Source organism: Nycticebus coucang, chromosome 16 (assembly GCF_027406575.1).
Source record: "Nycticebus coucang isolate mNycCou1 chromosome 16, mNycCou1.pri, whole genome shotgun sequence".
Classification (NCBI taxonomy): domain Eukaryota; kingdom Metazoa; phylum Chordata; class Mammalia; order Primates; family Lorisidae; genus Nycticebus; species Nycticebus coucang.
In genome coordinates, this window is record NC_069795.1 from 68,649,346 (window position 1) to 68,666,790 (window position 17,445).

A 17,445-nucleotide genomic window follows, 5' to 3' on the forward strand; every position below is an offset into this window, starting at 1 on the left:
CGGGACGCGGGCGGCTGGCCGGGGCCGGTCCCGCGCGGACAGTGGCGAGTTCCTCCGGCCGCCCCGACTCCTCTGCGGATCGCCAGACGGCTCCCCGGAGCGCGCTCCCCACCCCGCGCTCCTCAACCCACCCACCGACTTCCTCCGGCCCGGCGCGCACACCAGCGCGGAGCTGCCAAAAATTTCCACCCCCGCCCCCTCCCTAGCTAACTTCCTTCCAGCGTTTCCTGAGCTGGATGATCCTAGGATTTGTAAGACAGGAAAAAAGGAAAGCGTGAGGGCGGGCGAGAGGGACAGGATGCTGGTTTTTCGCTTGACCGACGCCGTCTGAAGGCAGCACTGCGGGCCCAGGGCAGAGGACCCACCGCAGCCCCCGGGGCTGTCCTCGCCGGTCGCCGTCGCCTCTTCCCCCCGCGCTCGCGTCCTCTCCTGGGCACTTGGGAAGGCGGAGAGGAGACCTCGCCCTCCCCCTGAAGCGAAGGAAAAACACCCGAAGACACTGCAGGAGCCTGTGAAAGTCCCTGGGACTCCAGGCGAGGAAGTGACACTCCCAAGCCAGCCGGCCCGCAGCTGCCAGCTCTGCACGGCCTGAGGCACGGCGGCCCCGGAGGAGCGCGGGGTGGATTTCGGGCTCTGCCGGCTCGTGGCGCCCGCGCCCCGCGCCCCGGCCCGCGCCCGCCGCACCCGGCTCCCCGCCGCGCGGGGTCCCGGCCCGAGCCCCGCGTTCGCGGATGCGGCCCCCCAGAGCCGCAGGGCAGCCGGTGATCTAAGCCGGAGACCATCTCACGCGCGGTGCCAAGCAGAGGGGAGGGCAGGCGGAGGGGCAGCCTCTCTGGGACTAACTCATGAAGAACAAGGGTGCCAAGCAGAAGCTGAAACGAAAGGGAGCCGCCAGCGCGTTTGGCTGTGACTTGACTGAGTATCTGGAAAGCTCGGGACAGGATGGTAATGTGCATGCTTCGCCTTTTCCCCCTTTCTTTTTGTTTGAGGTAGAGATGGACTTGGGTTGTGTTCTATTCATTTCACAAGTTAATGTACTCCAGGCTGTGGGCTCAGGGTCCTTTTTTTTCCTAACGGACATACACGATTCTTAAGGTGCACAGCGCTGCCATCCGGATGAGCAGAGGCTGTGTCTGTGTCTCACAGAGGCCGTTAATGGGCGGTGCTGCTTCAAGTTTAACCCGCCACCTATGGGGTGAGGTGGACGCTGCAGAGGTCCTGATCCTGAACTTTGGATGTTGACAGGAGGCGTGGGGATGGGCATGTGGGGTGGTGATCAGTGGGATTCCCTGATCACAGAATTATGACTGTCTTTGTCCCTCCTGGGCTCTCCAGTTTCATCCGTTCACATGTTTTTTTATTAATGTGCTAGAAGGCAGTTGGGGGAGAGGGATCCTAACTGGGGTGGTTGCACAAACATTTTCTGAATTTCTGAGCTGATGCCAAATATACAGCACCTCCCCCGTCCCTGCCCCTGTTCTCAACCCCCCAGATCCTTTACCTCTTCTCGGTTTTCAGATTAACATTTGGTGTGTCAGACAAGAAGAGTGTTGTAAAAAGGTCAGAGGGCCCTGATTTTAAAATAGTTTAGGGTAAGGAAGAGAAGGCGGGGGGGCGGCTTCTCTGTTTTCAATGTCAGATTGAAAAAAAAGGAATCTGTCAGAGTAGAGACAATTTAAACATTTGTTGGGGAAGAGAGACAGAAAACAATCTAGAATACAAGAACAGCGTTTGAGCTTAGAAGTTTTAATCATAAGAAAGTTGGAAAATTGAGCATTAAATGACTCCTTTTGTAAGGTTGCCTGGCCCTGCTCTTATCATGACAAAAAGGCCTTGTCTTTAGACTCTTCGGTGAAAGAGAAAATAGCTCACTATATGGCCTGGCCGGTACAGCAAAGGAAGAAACTTAAGGGCTGTGTAACTGTGCAGAGTACTTGTGCCTCCGGGAAAATAATCTCAAAAACTATGTGATCAGTCCATATCAAATATGCAACTCAAAAACAGTGCAATGCTTTTGTTTCACTTCCCTTTTTTTGAAGACTCAGCACCACCTAGTAATTTGCAGTGGTGTGATATTCCTGCGGTATTCTAGAGTTCAGAGTCTGCTGTGTCATTAGGACAAATGGCTTAGTATTTTAGAGCCTAGGGAACCACAGGTTTCAAAACTGCCTCTTTTGAATTCAAAGCATAACTGAGTTAATTCATTGAATCCTCACTCACAATCTGGAGAAGTGGATTTGAAATAAAATCACTTTTGAGTATTTTTGAATGTGAGAGAACTCCAAGTATGCATCTTTACCACTACCATCATAAATTCAGGAAAAAAAAAGTTGAGGAAGAAATGTTTCCCCCCATCTGCTGATGCCAGGGCTTTCAAATTAGCATTCAGGTCACTAGGAATACCCCTAGGATGCCACTTTGCGCCGTGTGGATGTTATTCTGGGCCATCTCCCCAAAGCTGTGAGGCAGGGGGGTGTGCTTGACAGCTCTGTCCCCATTCTTACAAATTTACAGATCATAGGGTGAACTGGAACCCCAGGGTTCTGTGAAGATACTTCAAAGGCAGCCTTAGACAGCTGTTCTTTCACCTGCTTTATATTTTGGGGTTCTGCATATGTTTCATTTAGGAAAAAAATAAAGGAAGGGAACTACTGCCTAAAGAGAAAAATGGAAAAGTACCCAGATCTCCCTACTCTGGGAAGGAGGAAAGGAAGTCCAGTAAAGCAAATTGACCAGGCTAATGTTATATACAGTTGAGCTTAAAGGATGCAGGGAGCCCCTCCCTTCCCTGGCTTCCATGTCTAAGCCAACATTGTCCTCTAATTAATTTTTTCCTTTAAATTGAAAGCAGACATCCCTACTTACAGATCAGCAAACTTTCATAACTGAACATACATGGATGAAGTTCGGTTTTGAAATGAAAGGCAACTGACCCACTTAATGATATACACACCGTTTTTGTGGTACATGGAAATTAGGCATGCATAATAAGCAGCTTATTGTTGTTACTTGATAATTATGACCTTTTCCCGCCACAGCTAAAATAAGTTGGGTAGTTTTTTGGGTTTGTTTGTGTTTTGAAACAGATTCTTGCTCTTTTGCCGGGGCTAGAGTGCCATGGTCTCAACCTAGGTCACAGCAACCTCAAACTCCTAGGTTCAAGCAATCCTCCTGCCTCGGCCTCCTGAGAAGCTGAGACTACAGGCACCTGCCACCACACCCAGTTAATTTTTCTATTTTTAGTAGACATGGGGTGATCCTCCCTTCTTGGCCTCCTTGGAGTGCTAGAATTACAGGGGTGAACCACAATGCCAGGTCAGTTGGATAGTTTTTTTCTTATTTTGGTTACTGTAGAGCATCAATAGACAAAGTCAGTGCTAATAGTTTTATCTAAAACAGTGTAGCTTCCTCATGGACTTTCTGAAACATGTGTTGGTTAAAAGATAAGGCCTGGATTCTGCTCCTACCAGGAAAAGCTGAGCTGGGCACTACTCCTTTGCCCAGCAACCTTGGAAGATTAGCCCAGAATGCTGAGGGTGACAAGTTAGTGTGGCAGCTAGGAGCCAGGAGGATGGGAGGGCCTCTCGAGACTGATACCATGGTTGCTGAACCTTGGAGGTCAAGGGCAGCACAAGGGACCTGGATTAAGATAAGAAAAAATAGATTCAAGTCTGGGAGCACAGGGAAGAAGGAAAGAACCAAGATACGGGGAAGCAAAGAGAACTTCTGTGCTTCTTGGACAGGGGAGGACAGCCCTGAGCTGCAGTAGAGGCCAAAACTGGTGATAATTAGCTATGCCTAGGTCATCTGAACAAGAGAAACCGCACACCTGATGGGCAACTCTCAGCAGAGGAGCCTGAGCACAAAGAACAAATGTCATGTGCTTCTGAAATTTGCTGAGACCCAGTTGGACAAATCTGACAAGGAGAGGTGTGTGAGTTATAAATAAGTATTCAGCTTAAGGGGGACACCTAAGGATCAGTTGTCATCCTTAATCTTTGGGAAGCTGATAAACAGAAACGCTTTTCCTTAGAAACACCCACCCCCTGCCCTCTTGAGTACAATTTCTGCAGGCATCCACATAGATACTGATTTCAGAGCCCACTCTGATCACCCCCAGCTGCATGTAGGTCTGATACGAAGGGCCTATTTCCCCTTTTTTTGACCACTTTTATCCAGCCTGGCAAGAACACCCATGAATGGCATGAAGTGGCTCCTGGCAAACTTGGCCAGAACCTCTTTCACTTCCCCTCTGACACTGTGGCTGCTGCCCCCACCTCCAGCTCTCCCCTAGGATCCAGCAAACTTTCTCTTCCTGTCTGGAATAGAGGGAGAAGATCATCTTTTCCTCACTGAGGATGCTGAAAATAGAGTAGCTTTCTTTTTCTTCTTCTTGACCACTGAATATGAAGGCCTTTGCTTGCAGCTGTGTAATAAAAATCGCATCATGTTGTCACCTGTGGTTGGGAGATTATGGGTGAAACCATGTGAGGCCAGCATGTGTCCATGGTCGTTTCCTACCTCTTCCAAGCCTTGGGGTTTCCAGTAGAGCTCAGAGATGCTGAGGGCAGGAGCTAAGGGACAAGTAAGAGTGTGTTATCGGGAAAGCTATCTTATTCCTCCCGTTGGCCCTACTTTAAAGGGCTTTTTCACCCTTCTGATCAATCTTTGTTCATTTTGCCCATTCCCTGGTAAAAAGTGATAGATATTTCTTTGGTCCAATGGTTCTGCATGATGGCACACATTAGAACAACCTAGAGAGTGTTAAGAAAAAAAAAAATAGGCTGGGCACAGTGGCTCATGCCTGTAATCCTAGCACTCTGGGAGGCCAAGGCACGTGGATAGCTTGGGCTCAGGAGTTCAAGACCAGCCTGAGCAAGATTGAGACCTGGTCTCTAATAAAAATAGAAATCTAGGGCGGCGCCTGTGGCTCAAAGGGGTAGGGCGCTGGCCCCATATGCCAGAAGTGGCAGGTTCAAACCCAGCCCCGCCAAATACTACAAAAAAAAAAAAAAAAAAAAGAAATCTAGCCAGGTTTTGTGGCAGGCACCTGTAGTCCCATCTCCTTGGGAGGCTGAGGCAAGAGAATCACTTGAGCCCAGAAGTCTGAGGTTGCTATGAGCTCATGATGACACAGCACTCAACCTCAGGGTAACAGGATGAGATTCTATCTCAAAGAAAAAGAAAAAAAATATTGATGTTCAGGCTCTCTCTCTCAGACCAATGAAATCAAAATATCTCCTAGATGATTTTTATATGTAGGCAGGGTTGAAAACCACTGCCTGCAGTGCATAGGTTTACAGACAACTTTCTCCTAGATGAACAGCCTTGGCCATTCAAAATGCACTCTCTGGATGTTTAATAGCCATCAGGCTTTGAAAATTCCTGAAAATGTTTTCCTACTTCTTACAAGGCTGAATGAAATGTATATTAATATATATAATACATATTTATATTTAATGTATGTCTTTGATTTGAGGGGTAACTGAAGGTTCATAAAAAATAAATGCCCATTACAAATACAATTTTGAGCTTGGTGAGAGTAAGCCCCAATATTTCAAAGAACAAGGATAAGGCAATGGGAACTTTTGTTTATTTATGTATTTATTTATTTATAACAGGGTAACCTCAAACTCCTGGGCTCAAGTGATGCTCCCACCTTAGCCTCTCAAGTAGCTAGGACTATAAGCAGGTGTCACCATGCCTAGCTTTTTTATTTATTTGTTTGTTTGCTTGTTTATTTATCTATCTATCTATTTATTTTTTGGTGGAGACCAAGGTCTTAATGCATTGCCCAGTCTGTTCTCAAACACCTGGCCTCAAGCAATCCTCTCACCTCAGCCTCCCCAAGTGCTGGGATTATAGATGTAAGCCATAGCACCTAGCCAATAGGAAATTATACATGTAGCTGTTCTATATTTCTGAGGCTAAATTATTCTTTCACTTTGTTTGTTCACTTCTTTGATTCAGATTTATTAAGGCGCTGTGTTACCTACTATGGAAAAGCAAGAAAGAGAGGCTCTAAAGTCAAGGAAGTTACAGTCTAAGGGATGTAACAAACTTTGAGAAACCAATGGACCAATTAAGCTTTGAAGTGGGCTGTCATAGCTGAAGGGAAAGTTGAAGCAAAAATGTGAAAGCTTTGATCTCTGCCTAAATAGATGAACTACTCAAACATAAATAGGAGCAAAATCTTAGCAAAGAAGGTAAATATTTTTCTGTTCAAGATATGATTTAACCTTGAATGGAGAATGAATCAGGCAGGGCTTTTCTTTTTGCCTTACTTGTTTCCGTCCTAGCATCTTGCCCACCACATCATTATCACACCTTTCCTAGCTAATTCCTCATCTTTTAGGTCTCAGCTTTGAGGTTCTAGAAACCTTCCCTGATCCTCCCAAGTCAGGTGCCTCTCCAGGAGGCTCTTAAGAGTTCTGCAAACTTCCTGCCTAGGATAGAATCTCAACTATGCTTGTTCCCAGCTGAGTGACCTTGGGGCAAGTTATTTACCTTCTTGGAGCTTCATTTTCTTCACTCATGAAATGGAAATAATAGGATTGACAAGAAAACAAATGAGTTAAATGGATAATGCACTTAGCAGAGATATGCACGTGGTAAACTGCAAGTTTAGCTATTCTTATGAGACTCTGAACTCTTCTTGTGAGACTAAGCTCTTCTTATGAGACTCTGAACCCTCACACAGCAACCTACCAAACGTGACAGAATGAATGACCTCCAAGGAAATGATACATGTATATGGTTAGATGGTGTGGATCAGTCACTGAAAGGAACAGGGAACAGATTGCTTGCCCCACTGAGTGGAGAGGTCAGTTCATGTAGGGGTTTCCTGAGTAGCTGTGGAGTTCATCACCATGCACGTTGTTGTGGGAGCAAACTGTCCATCTGAAACTAAGGCGTCCTTGACCTGAGAAGGACACAGCCAGCCACTGCAGGACCCACAGAAACAGAGGGAGAAATCAGGTCCTGGGGGAGGAGCTTATGCAGAGCAACCTTGTGGGCTCCAGTTTAGAGGGGCATCCTTGCATCTAGGCTCCCAGAGTGAACCAGGAAGAACTGAAAGGGGAGAACCAAGGCTTTAAGCCTGGAGTAAACTAATGGGATAACCTGTAGCCAGGCTGCAGCTTACTCTGTATAGTCCAGCCATGACAACCCACACATCTGCTTCCACCTCGCCACAGGCCTCATTTCTGCCCACTCTTTAGACCTCTGCCAAGAGCCCCTTGACCACAGGGACAGCCTCACCCTTCTTCCTGTCCGCCCCCACCCAAATGCCTTCCAGCCTGAGGAGCCCAGGCTTCAGGGCTCTCTCTGCTTTGTCACCGGAGCCCTACCCTGGAACCAAAAGAACCATCTGCTGGGGGTGGGTGCTGGAGGCCTGCTCTTGTGTTGGGACAAAGAGAAATGTGTTTAAACTAGAAACACATTTTCCATAAATATGCAGTCCCCAACCCCTAAGGCCGCTGACCAGTAGCAGTCTGTGGCCTGTTAGGAATCAACCACACAGCAAGAGGTGAGTGGTGGCAAGTGAGCAGAGCTTCATCTGTGTTGAGAGCTGTTCTCCACCGCCCGACCTTGGCCTCCTTTCACATCAGTGGCAGGATTAGATTTTCATTAGAGCATGAACCTTACTGTAAACTGGTCCCTGGTGCCAAAAAGTTTGGGGACCACTACTGTAGATGATGCTGCAAGTGGTAGACCAGCTCTCCAGTGCCATGAGTTTTTGATGTGTTCCTTTCATCCCCCCTCCCACTTCCCAGTCCATTAGGCATCTTTTCTGTGGTAAGGGGGGAACACATCTGAATTTCACAAGTTGATTGGCCAAGTCAGCTCTGAAGCTCTTGTTGGGGACTGTTTGTTCCTGGGAATCCCCTCCCAGCAGAAAGGTTTCCTTCTGTGTGGCTGTGTGTGGCTCTGCTGGGTGGGTGGATGAAGGCAGTAGAGTGAACATTCCAGGACTCTGGGCACAAGGACTGTCCTATGGCCCACCTCCTTTGCCATTAGATATTGGAGCTAAATATTTTGAAACAAAGTAGCAATAGACTTTTCAGGTTGGGGTTATCTCTTGTGCATTCTGTCCAGAATAGACCTTGAGATGCCTGCCTGCCCTCTCTGGGCCTCAGGACTCTGCCCTCTTCTAGTGACTCCTTCACATCAGTCTTGAGTCCCAGGAACTTGGGGCTGATTTTTTTTCCCCACACATTGCTTGCCATGTATTTAAGCCAATGTAGCATTTTCCCACTTTTTCCGCTTCAAATCATTTTCTTGTTGCTTCTCAGTACATCCCCCCACCCAGTTCTCTGGGCTATTTCTCTCTGTACCCAAACACAACTGCTCTACTTGGGTTGAGCTCAATTTGTGTTTTCCTCAAAGGGCCCAGCCTCGGGCACTGGTTGGGGCTGGGCCACAGCCTGTTGGAACTTCAAGAGTCTGGATAGTACTCCAATCCCTCTAATCTCCCTCCACCACCACTCCACACCCCCACCCCACCCCCGCATCCCCCTTCCCGCCAGGGTATGATTTTAACTAAAGGCTTAAAATAAAGAACCCCTGGGGGCAAACAGGCTGACTGCAGTGCAGAGAAGAGTACATACTAGTACTAGATTTTTTTTCTAAGAACAAGTTTTGATAGAGGAAGATGCCAACCTCAGCTTCTAGATCATTGAAGGGAGGAGGAGAAAGAGATCTTACCGAAGGAGAGAAAGGACCCAGGAATGAAGCTGGAGTCCCAGATCAGAACTTGTTGTTTTTATTGGTACTAAGAGCTGTTATCTGTGTTGATTGCTTACTGTGTACTAGTCATTTTACACATGCAAAGTAGTATTTTCAACATCTTAAAAAACTGAGCATTTTTATGTCCATTTTACAGAGGAGAAAACTGAGGTCCAAGAGGTTAAATCATTTGCTGAGATTATAAATTTATATATAAATCTATAGTATAGATATAGATTATATCCTGCAGATCTTTCTGACTTCCAAGACTACAGTATTAGGTATACATCACATCTCCTAGAATAGTATATTTCATACTTTGGCATTAACGTTACAGTTTTGCAAAAAAAAAAAAAAAAAACTATGAAAAATGGTTTGTTTTGTTTTCTCAACATCCTAGACCATTAAGAGTCATAATTGAGCAATTGACATTTGCATAGCACTTTACTGCTGCCAGGTGCTTTTTGCACACACCTGTCTAAAACCTACTAGCTTCAAGTCAGCCAGACCCCACCTTCTTCTACCAGGTCCCTCCCTTCCCACTGTAGCCACAACAATCTCCTCCCTTCTTGCAGCACCCACTGCCTTAGGGTCAGAGGCACTCAGTTTGGTCTCCATTCTACCTGTTCTGTTCTCCACCTGGCTCTGTGTATGTATATGGGTAAGTAAACTCTGTTGAAGGCAGGTCATAGGCGGCAGCTCTCTGTACCTATCTCAGGGTGAACCTCGTGGTGGAAACACAGTAGTTGGTTGATTTACTCTATCTTCTCCTTCAGAAAACAAGTGTTAGGACCTTTCCGCAAGATCAAGACAAGGGACGTTACTGATGTGCTGGATTATCAGAAATTCAATTGTTTAATGGTCCCCATGGACTACGTAGCTTATCCTGGATAGAAACCAATCCAGGCTTTGCACGGAACTCCCCATAAATGCTGCCTTTTGCTAGTGCCTCACCAGTCACTCCTTGGTATGAACCACATTCTTGGCGGGGCCCCAGAACCAACTGAGTTTCTGGGATCGAGTCTCAGGCACTCTTTGTTCTAGTCCAAGCTTGGCTGATGCACACCAGGCCCTGGTACCACGCCCATGGCCTGGTGCTGGCCCAGAATGCCTTTGGTGGGCCCCCTGCCCACCACCCCCGGAGGGAGAGGGGGGAATGTACCCCTCCTCCTTCCAAAAAGCAACAAATACCAGCTCCCACTATTATAGACAACTAGCAAATAAGCTAGGATTGTAACAAAACAAATCGATCCGTAGCCTTTGTAAAAGCAATTATGCACATTTATTTTCCTGGCTCTCTTCACGTTTTTAATCAGAAACTATCTTTATGTGATGTTTTTAATTCAATGCAACAAGTGTTTAATGGGACTCTAAGGTGCTAGACACTGCTCTCAAGTTGCTCTCAGCCTAGAAGATTCCTAAGACAGAAAAGGACTAAAGAAAATTCGAGGAAGACTGGCAGAAGGGCTGTAGAGGACACACAAGCAGGGGACATGTACATGAGAGGCAGCCGAGTGAAAGAGAACCAGCAGACAGAGTGGGTTGTTTGTAGCGGGGAAAATCAATAAAAGGATAAAACAAACATCATCTGACTGAGTTATGACGGAGCTGTGGGAAGATGGGGTGGTTGGTTTCTAGAGACAGGAAACCACGTGGTTTTGCCTGACACTTGGAACTGGTCACACCCTCCTGCACCCTTTGGGAAGAAGAAACTTAAACTCTGGGAAAGGTAGCTGACGGTGACTTATAGTGACCAGGATGGGGGAGTAGGAGGGCATCGCTGGGGTGGCAGGAGCCTCTCTTCAGTGGCAGAGGAATGAACCTGCCCTCAGGAGAGGACAGAGCGCTGATGATAACAAGATTTACCATTGATTTGGCTGGTTCTGGTCGTGTCTGTTTCCTACCGAAGCACAGAAGAACGGAGGATTCTCTTAAAAGAGAAAACTTCAAAACATGATGTTCACTGATCACCCTAATTACATTTCTTGATTATATCTGGATGTAGGGCATAAACATCCAACCTTGACCTCCTTTCATCATGTGTATGTGGAAAGTTCTGTTTTGTCCCTGTTTTATAAATGAGGACTAACTCAGAGAAATTCAGCAACTTGCCTGAAGTCACCTAGCCAGGAAGTGGGAATAGCAGGACTCCAGTCATGTCTGTCTGACATTAAATTCTCCTCCCGTGGCTTGGTCTGCTCTGGATCCAACCAGCCACATTATGCTGGCAGTAAAAGGCAGGGCCTGATACGCAGAGCTCCATGTCTCCATGAGTATCCAAGATGAGAAGTCCAGTAGGATTTAGTTAGACTTCAATAAAGCTTCTGGCAATCGAGTTTCCATCCTTATTTTTTCAAAGTAAAACATTTAGGCTCCAAATGGCAGGACTCGAAACAGAGAGCTTGCCCTGTTACCATAAGTAGCCCCTGCCACCACTTCTTTTCCATCTGTTTCCTGCATGCTGAGTGTTACTGGGAAACAATGATGTCAGCTCTTCCATATAAATCTACACCTCCCTGCTGGCCCCTCCCCTACAATGCATATTTTTGTTCCTCTTTCTGGCTTTTGTCTTGCTGTTCTATTAAGGACTCACGCTTTTGGCATTGAGTGTTGGCTTTCTTTTTAATAAGTTTTAGCTATTTGAGCTTTATTGTGGCCTTCAAAGTGCACATGCTTTTTTTGGTTCCGTATTTGGAAAATCCTTTGTTGGGCCAATAGCGAGAACATGGGCCTGGTGTTAATGAAGAAGAGCCATTTTGCTTTCTAAAAAAACAAGGCAAAATGCAGGTCTCTGAGTCAGGCTCAGAGCTGAGGACATCAACCCTACTTGGAGCCCTCTGAGGCTCCATTAAAGCAGTAGCTGACTTAGGCACAGAGCCGGTAGCTGGAGGCCAGCAAGGATATACCCTCTGGGTAATCCACAAAGGTTCTGTATTCTCCCACCCTGACCCTGCCTTCCAAAGGAGCCCTGATTTTCTCAGTTCCTGTTTTTTTTTTTTAGAGACAGAGTCTCATTTTGTCACCCTCAGTAGAGTGCTATGGCATCACAGCTCACAGCTTTCTTGCCTCAGCCTCCCAAGTAACTGGGACTATAGGTGCCTGGCTGTTATTTTTGTTGCAGTTTGGCTGGGGCCGGGTTCGAACCCACCACCCTCGGTATATGGGGCTGGTACCCTACTCACTGAGCCACAGGCACTGCCCTGTTTTTTTTTTTCTGTTTTTTTAAACTGTCCCTAAAGACAATACATCTCTGGGGACAGTCTGAGTTTTAATTTCTGGGTCCAAGAATTCCAGACCTCTCTTATTAAGCCCTGGGTGGTGATTCTTAAACTTCACTGCATATAAGAATGACCAAAGATCTAATTTTTACTTTTGAAATTTAATTTTTAAATTAAATACATATTAGTCAGATTTAGTATACTATTAGAAGTAGCTTTAAATCCCATTTCAAACTCCTTGAAACAAAATGCACATCTAATGAAAGTTTTCAAATGAGTATTTGCATAGGTCCCGCATTGCCTGAGGGCATGAAGAATGCGTGATTCCCCTGAACGGGCTCTACCGTTTACAGGCTGCAAGTTATAAAGGGCTGGTGCCCTTTACAATAGCAGAAGGTGCAGTCCTTCACAGATGCTGCTTTTTCAGGTCTGAGGTGGAAATCCACACTTTTAAGATGTGCTCCAGGTTATTCTGTTATCCTTGGCCTACTGATCTCACTTTGTAAAACATTGACTTGGTACATAGAAGCAGCTAAGTGAAACCACGTGATTTACTTTCCCCTGTAGACTTTTTATATGCTCCAAATTTCAACAGTGAACATGTATTTTTCCTTTTTAAGCCATAAAAAAGTCTTTTAAAATTATTTTGGGAATAGGGTGTCTTGACTCACTGAATTTTTTGTAAAGCCCCTTTGTTTCAATACTTATTTTTAGAAAAAAAAATTAAATCTGCTAGTTGTTTTCCTACCTTGATCGATGAAATACAGCAAAGTCAATTAACCCCTCTTCTGAGAAATGGTGTAGCAAGGTGGTTAAACACGTGGCTGTTTTGGCTGAAGGACTGCTTTGGTTCAAATCCCAGCTCCACCACATTCTAGGTTCACGATTATGGGTAAGCTGTCAGACCTCTCTGTGCCACAGTTTCCTCATTTGTAAAGTGGGGGTTATGATGAAAATGGTATATGCCACTTAGAGTCCCTATAAGAACTAAAGGACCAGTGCACTGTGTGGAATTACTAACCTTCTGTAAGAGTTAACTGTGTTCTCATTTCCTCAATGAGTGGAAATCTCACCCTGTTTCAGCCTTGCTGCTCAGAGTGTAGTTCCTGAGTTACGCTAGGGACATGGAAGTTGAGAGAGCTGAGAATGAATGAATGAGAGAGCTGAGAATGAATGTTTCCAGGTCCAAAAAATTATCTCATATATTTATTATTTATTTATTTTCTTAGGTTGGATGAATAAAAATGCTATTTTGAAAATTCTTGTGTGTTGATAAATGTATCTGGGGTGGAAATGTGGCAGATTTTCTAAATTCTACATTTTTTTAGTAATTAGAAAAAGAAAATAATCTAAAAACAAAACCAAAAAGAAAAAAAGGTCATAGTAAAAATCTATAATGTTGTGATAGCCATCCATCCTTCTAGTTTCCATCTGATTTTCAGGAGAGTAATAAACTTGGAGAGTGAGCCTGCTTCCATCATCCACGGAACTGTGGAAGGCCTGGAGCTTGCTGGGCCATATAACATTTCATATATACCTACTTATTTGCCCCACAATTGCATTTTGAAAGTTGACGGAACAAAGAAAATCTGGCTTGATAGTGAATTGAAGCGTGGATTAACTGCAAAATATCCTAAATTATAGGCTATAGGAATAGAAGCAGAGCATAGCAATCAAAGGATCCATACTGCACCCTTCAGGTGTGGAGTCATGTACGGAGTATTGTGTTTATTCTGAGTGCTCCATTTTAAGATGGGGGCTTGTACGCAGAAGTGCATTTTAGGAAGGTGATCAGAATAATGAAGGATTGTAACATGCTACAGAAACAAGAGACGTTACCGAGTATGTTTATTGTGGACAAGTAAAAGCTGCTTCAATTATTGACAGGACCATGCAGATCTCTGGGCTTTGGTGTTTAGTGCCTCTTCTATTAGTTTCCTATTGATGCCATACCAAATTAGCACAATATTAATGGCTTAAAACAACACAGATCTATTATCTTACAGTTCTATAAGTTAGAAATCTAACACAGATCTCACTAAACTCAAAGTGCCAGCAAAACTATGTTTTTTTTTCTGGAGACTCTAGAGGAGAATCCATTTCCTTGCCTTTTTAGAAACTACCCACATTCCTTGGCTCATGGCCCCTTCCTCTTCCTATCCTTCTTCAAGGCTAGCAATGTTACATCTCTCTGACCATTCTTCCAAAAATCATGTCTCCTTAACACAACTGGGGAAGGTTAGATTGGACCTGCTTGTATATACAGGCTACCGCCTCATCTCAAGGTCCTTAATCTAACCACACTTGCAAAGTCCCTTTGCAGAGAAGGTAATATTTTTACCAAATATTTTACCAGTTTCCAGGGATTGGAGTGTAGGCATCTTTGAAATGCATTATACTGCCTACCATCCTCCGGGAAGATGTCTCAATGGGTGAATTGTCCATACTTGATGACCTTGAAGGTCTTCCCCAATCCCAAACTTGGGTGAATACAAGATTTTTAAATCCAATTTGGTGGTACACTGTTAGAAATACTTTTTAAATTCCATTTCAGAATCCTCAAAACAAAATGGACAAAGAGCTATAATGCTATAGCTATAATGTCCAGGTCTGTGGTGAACATCTCACTCTGCTGAATGAATCTACAGCTTGTAGACAGCAGTCTTCCATAGAAGGTCTGGAATCATGGCTCCCATTTATTAAGAACCTACCTCCTGCCAGCCCCCATACAAATGTTTACTTGCGTCTCTGACAACAGCCCTAGTTGGCAGGGAGTACTAATGTGTCTGTTTTTTTCAGATGAAAAAGCAGAGCCTCAGAGAAGTGATGTGCCCACATAGCTGGTACTTGGCAAAGCAGGGTTCAAACTGAGGCCTATCTCATTCCATCACACCACAGGGTTCCTTCCTAACTTGCCCTCTCTCAAGCAGGCAGGCCTTCACCTGAGAAGCAGCTAGAGAACAACTGATAACATCAAGTGACTGAATGTGCAGGCCACACAGGAAGCCCCGGGATCAGTCCTCAGGGGTCAAAAGAAATAGGTCAGGGACTGGACCTTCCACGAGACAGGCCAGAGATGACATAAGAACATTCTGTGGTCACCTGGTGGTGGGCAAGAAAGGAGATTCAGAATCCAGAAAGCATTCTTAACCAAGAGAGTAACCCAACGTGGAGTTCTTGCTTTGGTGATAATGGTTTAGAGAACCACCGGTTAGAGAGGGAGCCCTTGAGTTAGGTAATGTCTTGTAAATGCTCACATGCCTGGGGAGATAAAAGGCACTATCAGTTGTTTTCATCTCAGTGGGAATTAGTCTAATCAGCTTCCTTTTTTCCCAGCCCTAAATTGGAATGAACTGAAGAAATGGGCTATGTAAAGAGGAAAAACCATTATTGGAGGATAGACACTCAGATGAGGTGTGTGGGCTGGCGAGATGCTGATATCCCACATGGCAGAAGGCGGCCCATGAAGGAGTATGGAACTGAGCACCTGTACTCCCCTCCCTCTGCCTTCAGCTTCCTGTCACTCCTGTCCATTTCAACACCAGTAGATCCTCCAGTTGATCACTTAGCTCCATCCCCAGTGTTGCTGCCTACCAGGGTGTCCAACCTTGGGCTGCATGTAGATTATTTGAGGACTGCTTTGCTTATCTGTGGTGCTGGATATTGTGAAAAGTATGCATAGACCTTTTTCTTTTTTTAACTAATCAGTATTTGTTAGTGTTCGTGTATTTACTTTGTGGCCCAAGACAACTATTCTTTTTTCAATGTATGACAGAAAGGAAAAAAGGTTGGATGCCCCCGTAAGACTTTTATCACCTCTCACCTCCATCCACTGTCATTTTTTTTTTTAATTTACTCCCTTGGGTAAAAAGAAAATGAGCTCCTGGAAGACTGGGACCATTCTGTGTTCATCTGAGTACGAGGTATCTGCCAAGCCTTCCTGTCTGTAGGCTCTAAGGGAGAATCCTTGACATTTCCAGCTTCTAGAGGCCATTCTTAATCCCTTGATCCATGCCTTCATCACATTGCCTTTGCTGTCTTCGCTTTCATCCTCACGTAGCCTTTGCTTCTCCAATCTCCCACCTCTCTACTATAATGACCTGTGATTACAGCAGGGGCATTCAGATAACCGAGATAATCTCTCCGTCTCAAGATCTCTAACGCCTATAAATCACATCTATAAAATCCCTTTTGCCATATAAGGTGACATTCGCAGATTCTAGGAACAAGGATGTGAACCTTTTGGGGGAGGGGTATTACTCAATCTACCACAACTTGTTTTCCCCACAGCACATGGTTGGCTCACTGGATATACAGCATTTGCTTGAGTGAAGGGAATAGGGTGGTCATCGTGGGAAATGGAGGCAGAGATGGCCATCTAATGCCAGCATTGACTCACCATGCACTAGGCACTGGGTCAGCTGGGACATAGGGCTGAACAGGCATTGTCTGACCCCGTGGGGAGCTCATAGCCCCATGCAGGAGATGGACACATCCTGCACTGATTCTCACACAAACCACAAGAGGAAGTAGATGACATCAATTCTGACTCAGAGGAGTTGGATCTTATAAGATGAGTGGAATCTGAGTAGTCTCTGCCTGAAGAGAAGATTCCAGGCACAGCAAGTGTAGGCATAAAAGTAGAAAACAGTATAGCAGAGTCACATTCTCAGAGAAAAACCTGGGTGATGGCACTTGCCTGCCAGGACTATGTTTATAGGGACAAACGGCTTATTGAGGGGCCATTCTAAATCTTTCAGAGAAAACAGCAGTGAAGACAAATGTGTCAGTTCAAATTCCAGATTGAAAGAGGAAGACTCTCAAAAGAACCACATTTGAAGCTACTATTTCTTTTTTGCTGGTTGTTGTTGTTATTGTTGTGGTTGCCATTAAGAAAACTCTGCATCCCAGTTGATATAAATTTTCTTTAGGTGGAAGGGAAATGAAGTGCCCACAGCAACTAGAAACCAGAATTTTAAAGTTTGTGCCATTTATTTATACTCTTAGGAAATCTCATTTCACTCTGTCTTGTGGATGATAACCAGAAGGATGTTAAATATTTCAAATCCAGGTTTTATTAGAGTTGAAAAACTCTGTGATGTTCCTTCCCACCGGCTTCCTGGGGACGCTTCTTCTCCATCCCATCTCCTTTTCTTCCAGCTTTCTCTCTTTGTCATTGCTCCGTTTGAGAAACCATGGAGCAGATACCAGCTCCACTGTCCTTGCAAAATCGACCCCAATGTGGCATTTTGAGCTTGGCCCTGTGCTTCCATTGTGCCAGGATGGCTGTCCCTCCAGGAGTCGTGTCCTCTCCTATCCCCCATCAGGGACCTATCTCCTAGGAGACCTCAGTGTCCACCCTGTCCTCACCAGATTCAAGAGCTCCAAGGATGAAAAATAATTCAGCCTCTGCTTCTGCAGCTGGTTGTCAAATTGCTTTTGTCCCAAATTGCTGAAAACCACAGCCCAGAAAGGAGTGAGACTAGGCACCAGGGTCAAC

At 45.3% G+C, this 17,445-nt stretch overlaps 1 protein-coding gene across 2 annotated transcripts in view; it reads left to right on the top strand.

The window, feature by feature from the left end:
* The first annotated feature begins 715 nt into the window (after positions 1 to 715).
* The window catches only part of ARHGAP31 (Rho GTPase activating protein 31), a 135,358-nt gene continuing 118,628 nt past the window's right edge, over positions 716 to 17,445 (top strand). For both annotated transcript variants that reach the window (XM_053564793.1, XM_053564794.1), the window contains exon 1: positions 716 to 945. In XM_053564793.1, the coding sequence (XP_053420768.1) occupies positions 846 to 945 (100 nt within the window). In that variant the 5' untranslated portion in view covers positions 716 to 845. The remainder of the gene's footprint in view (positions 946 to 17,445) is intronic.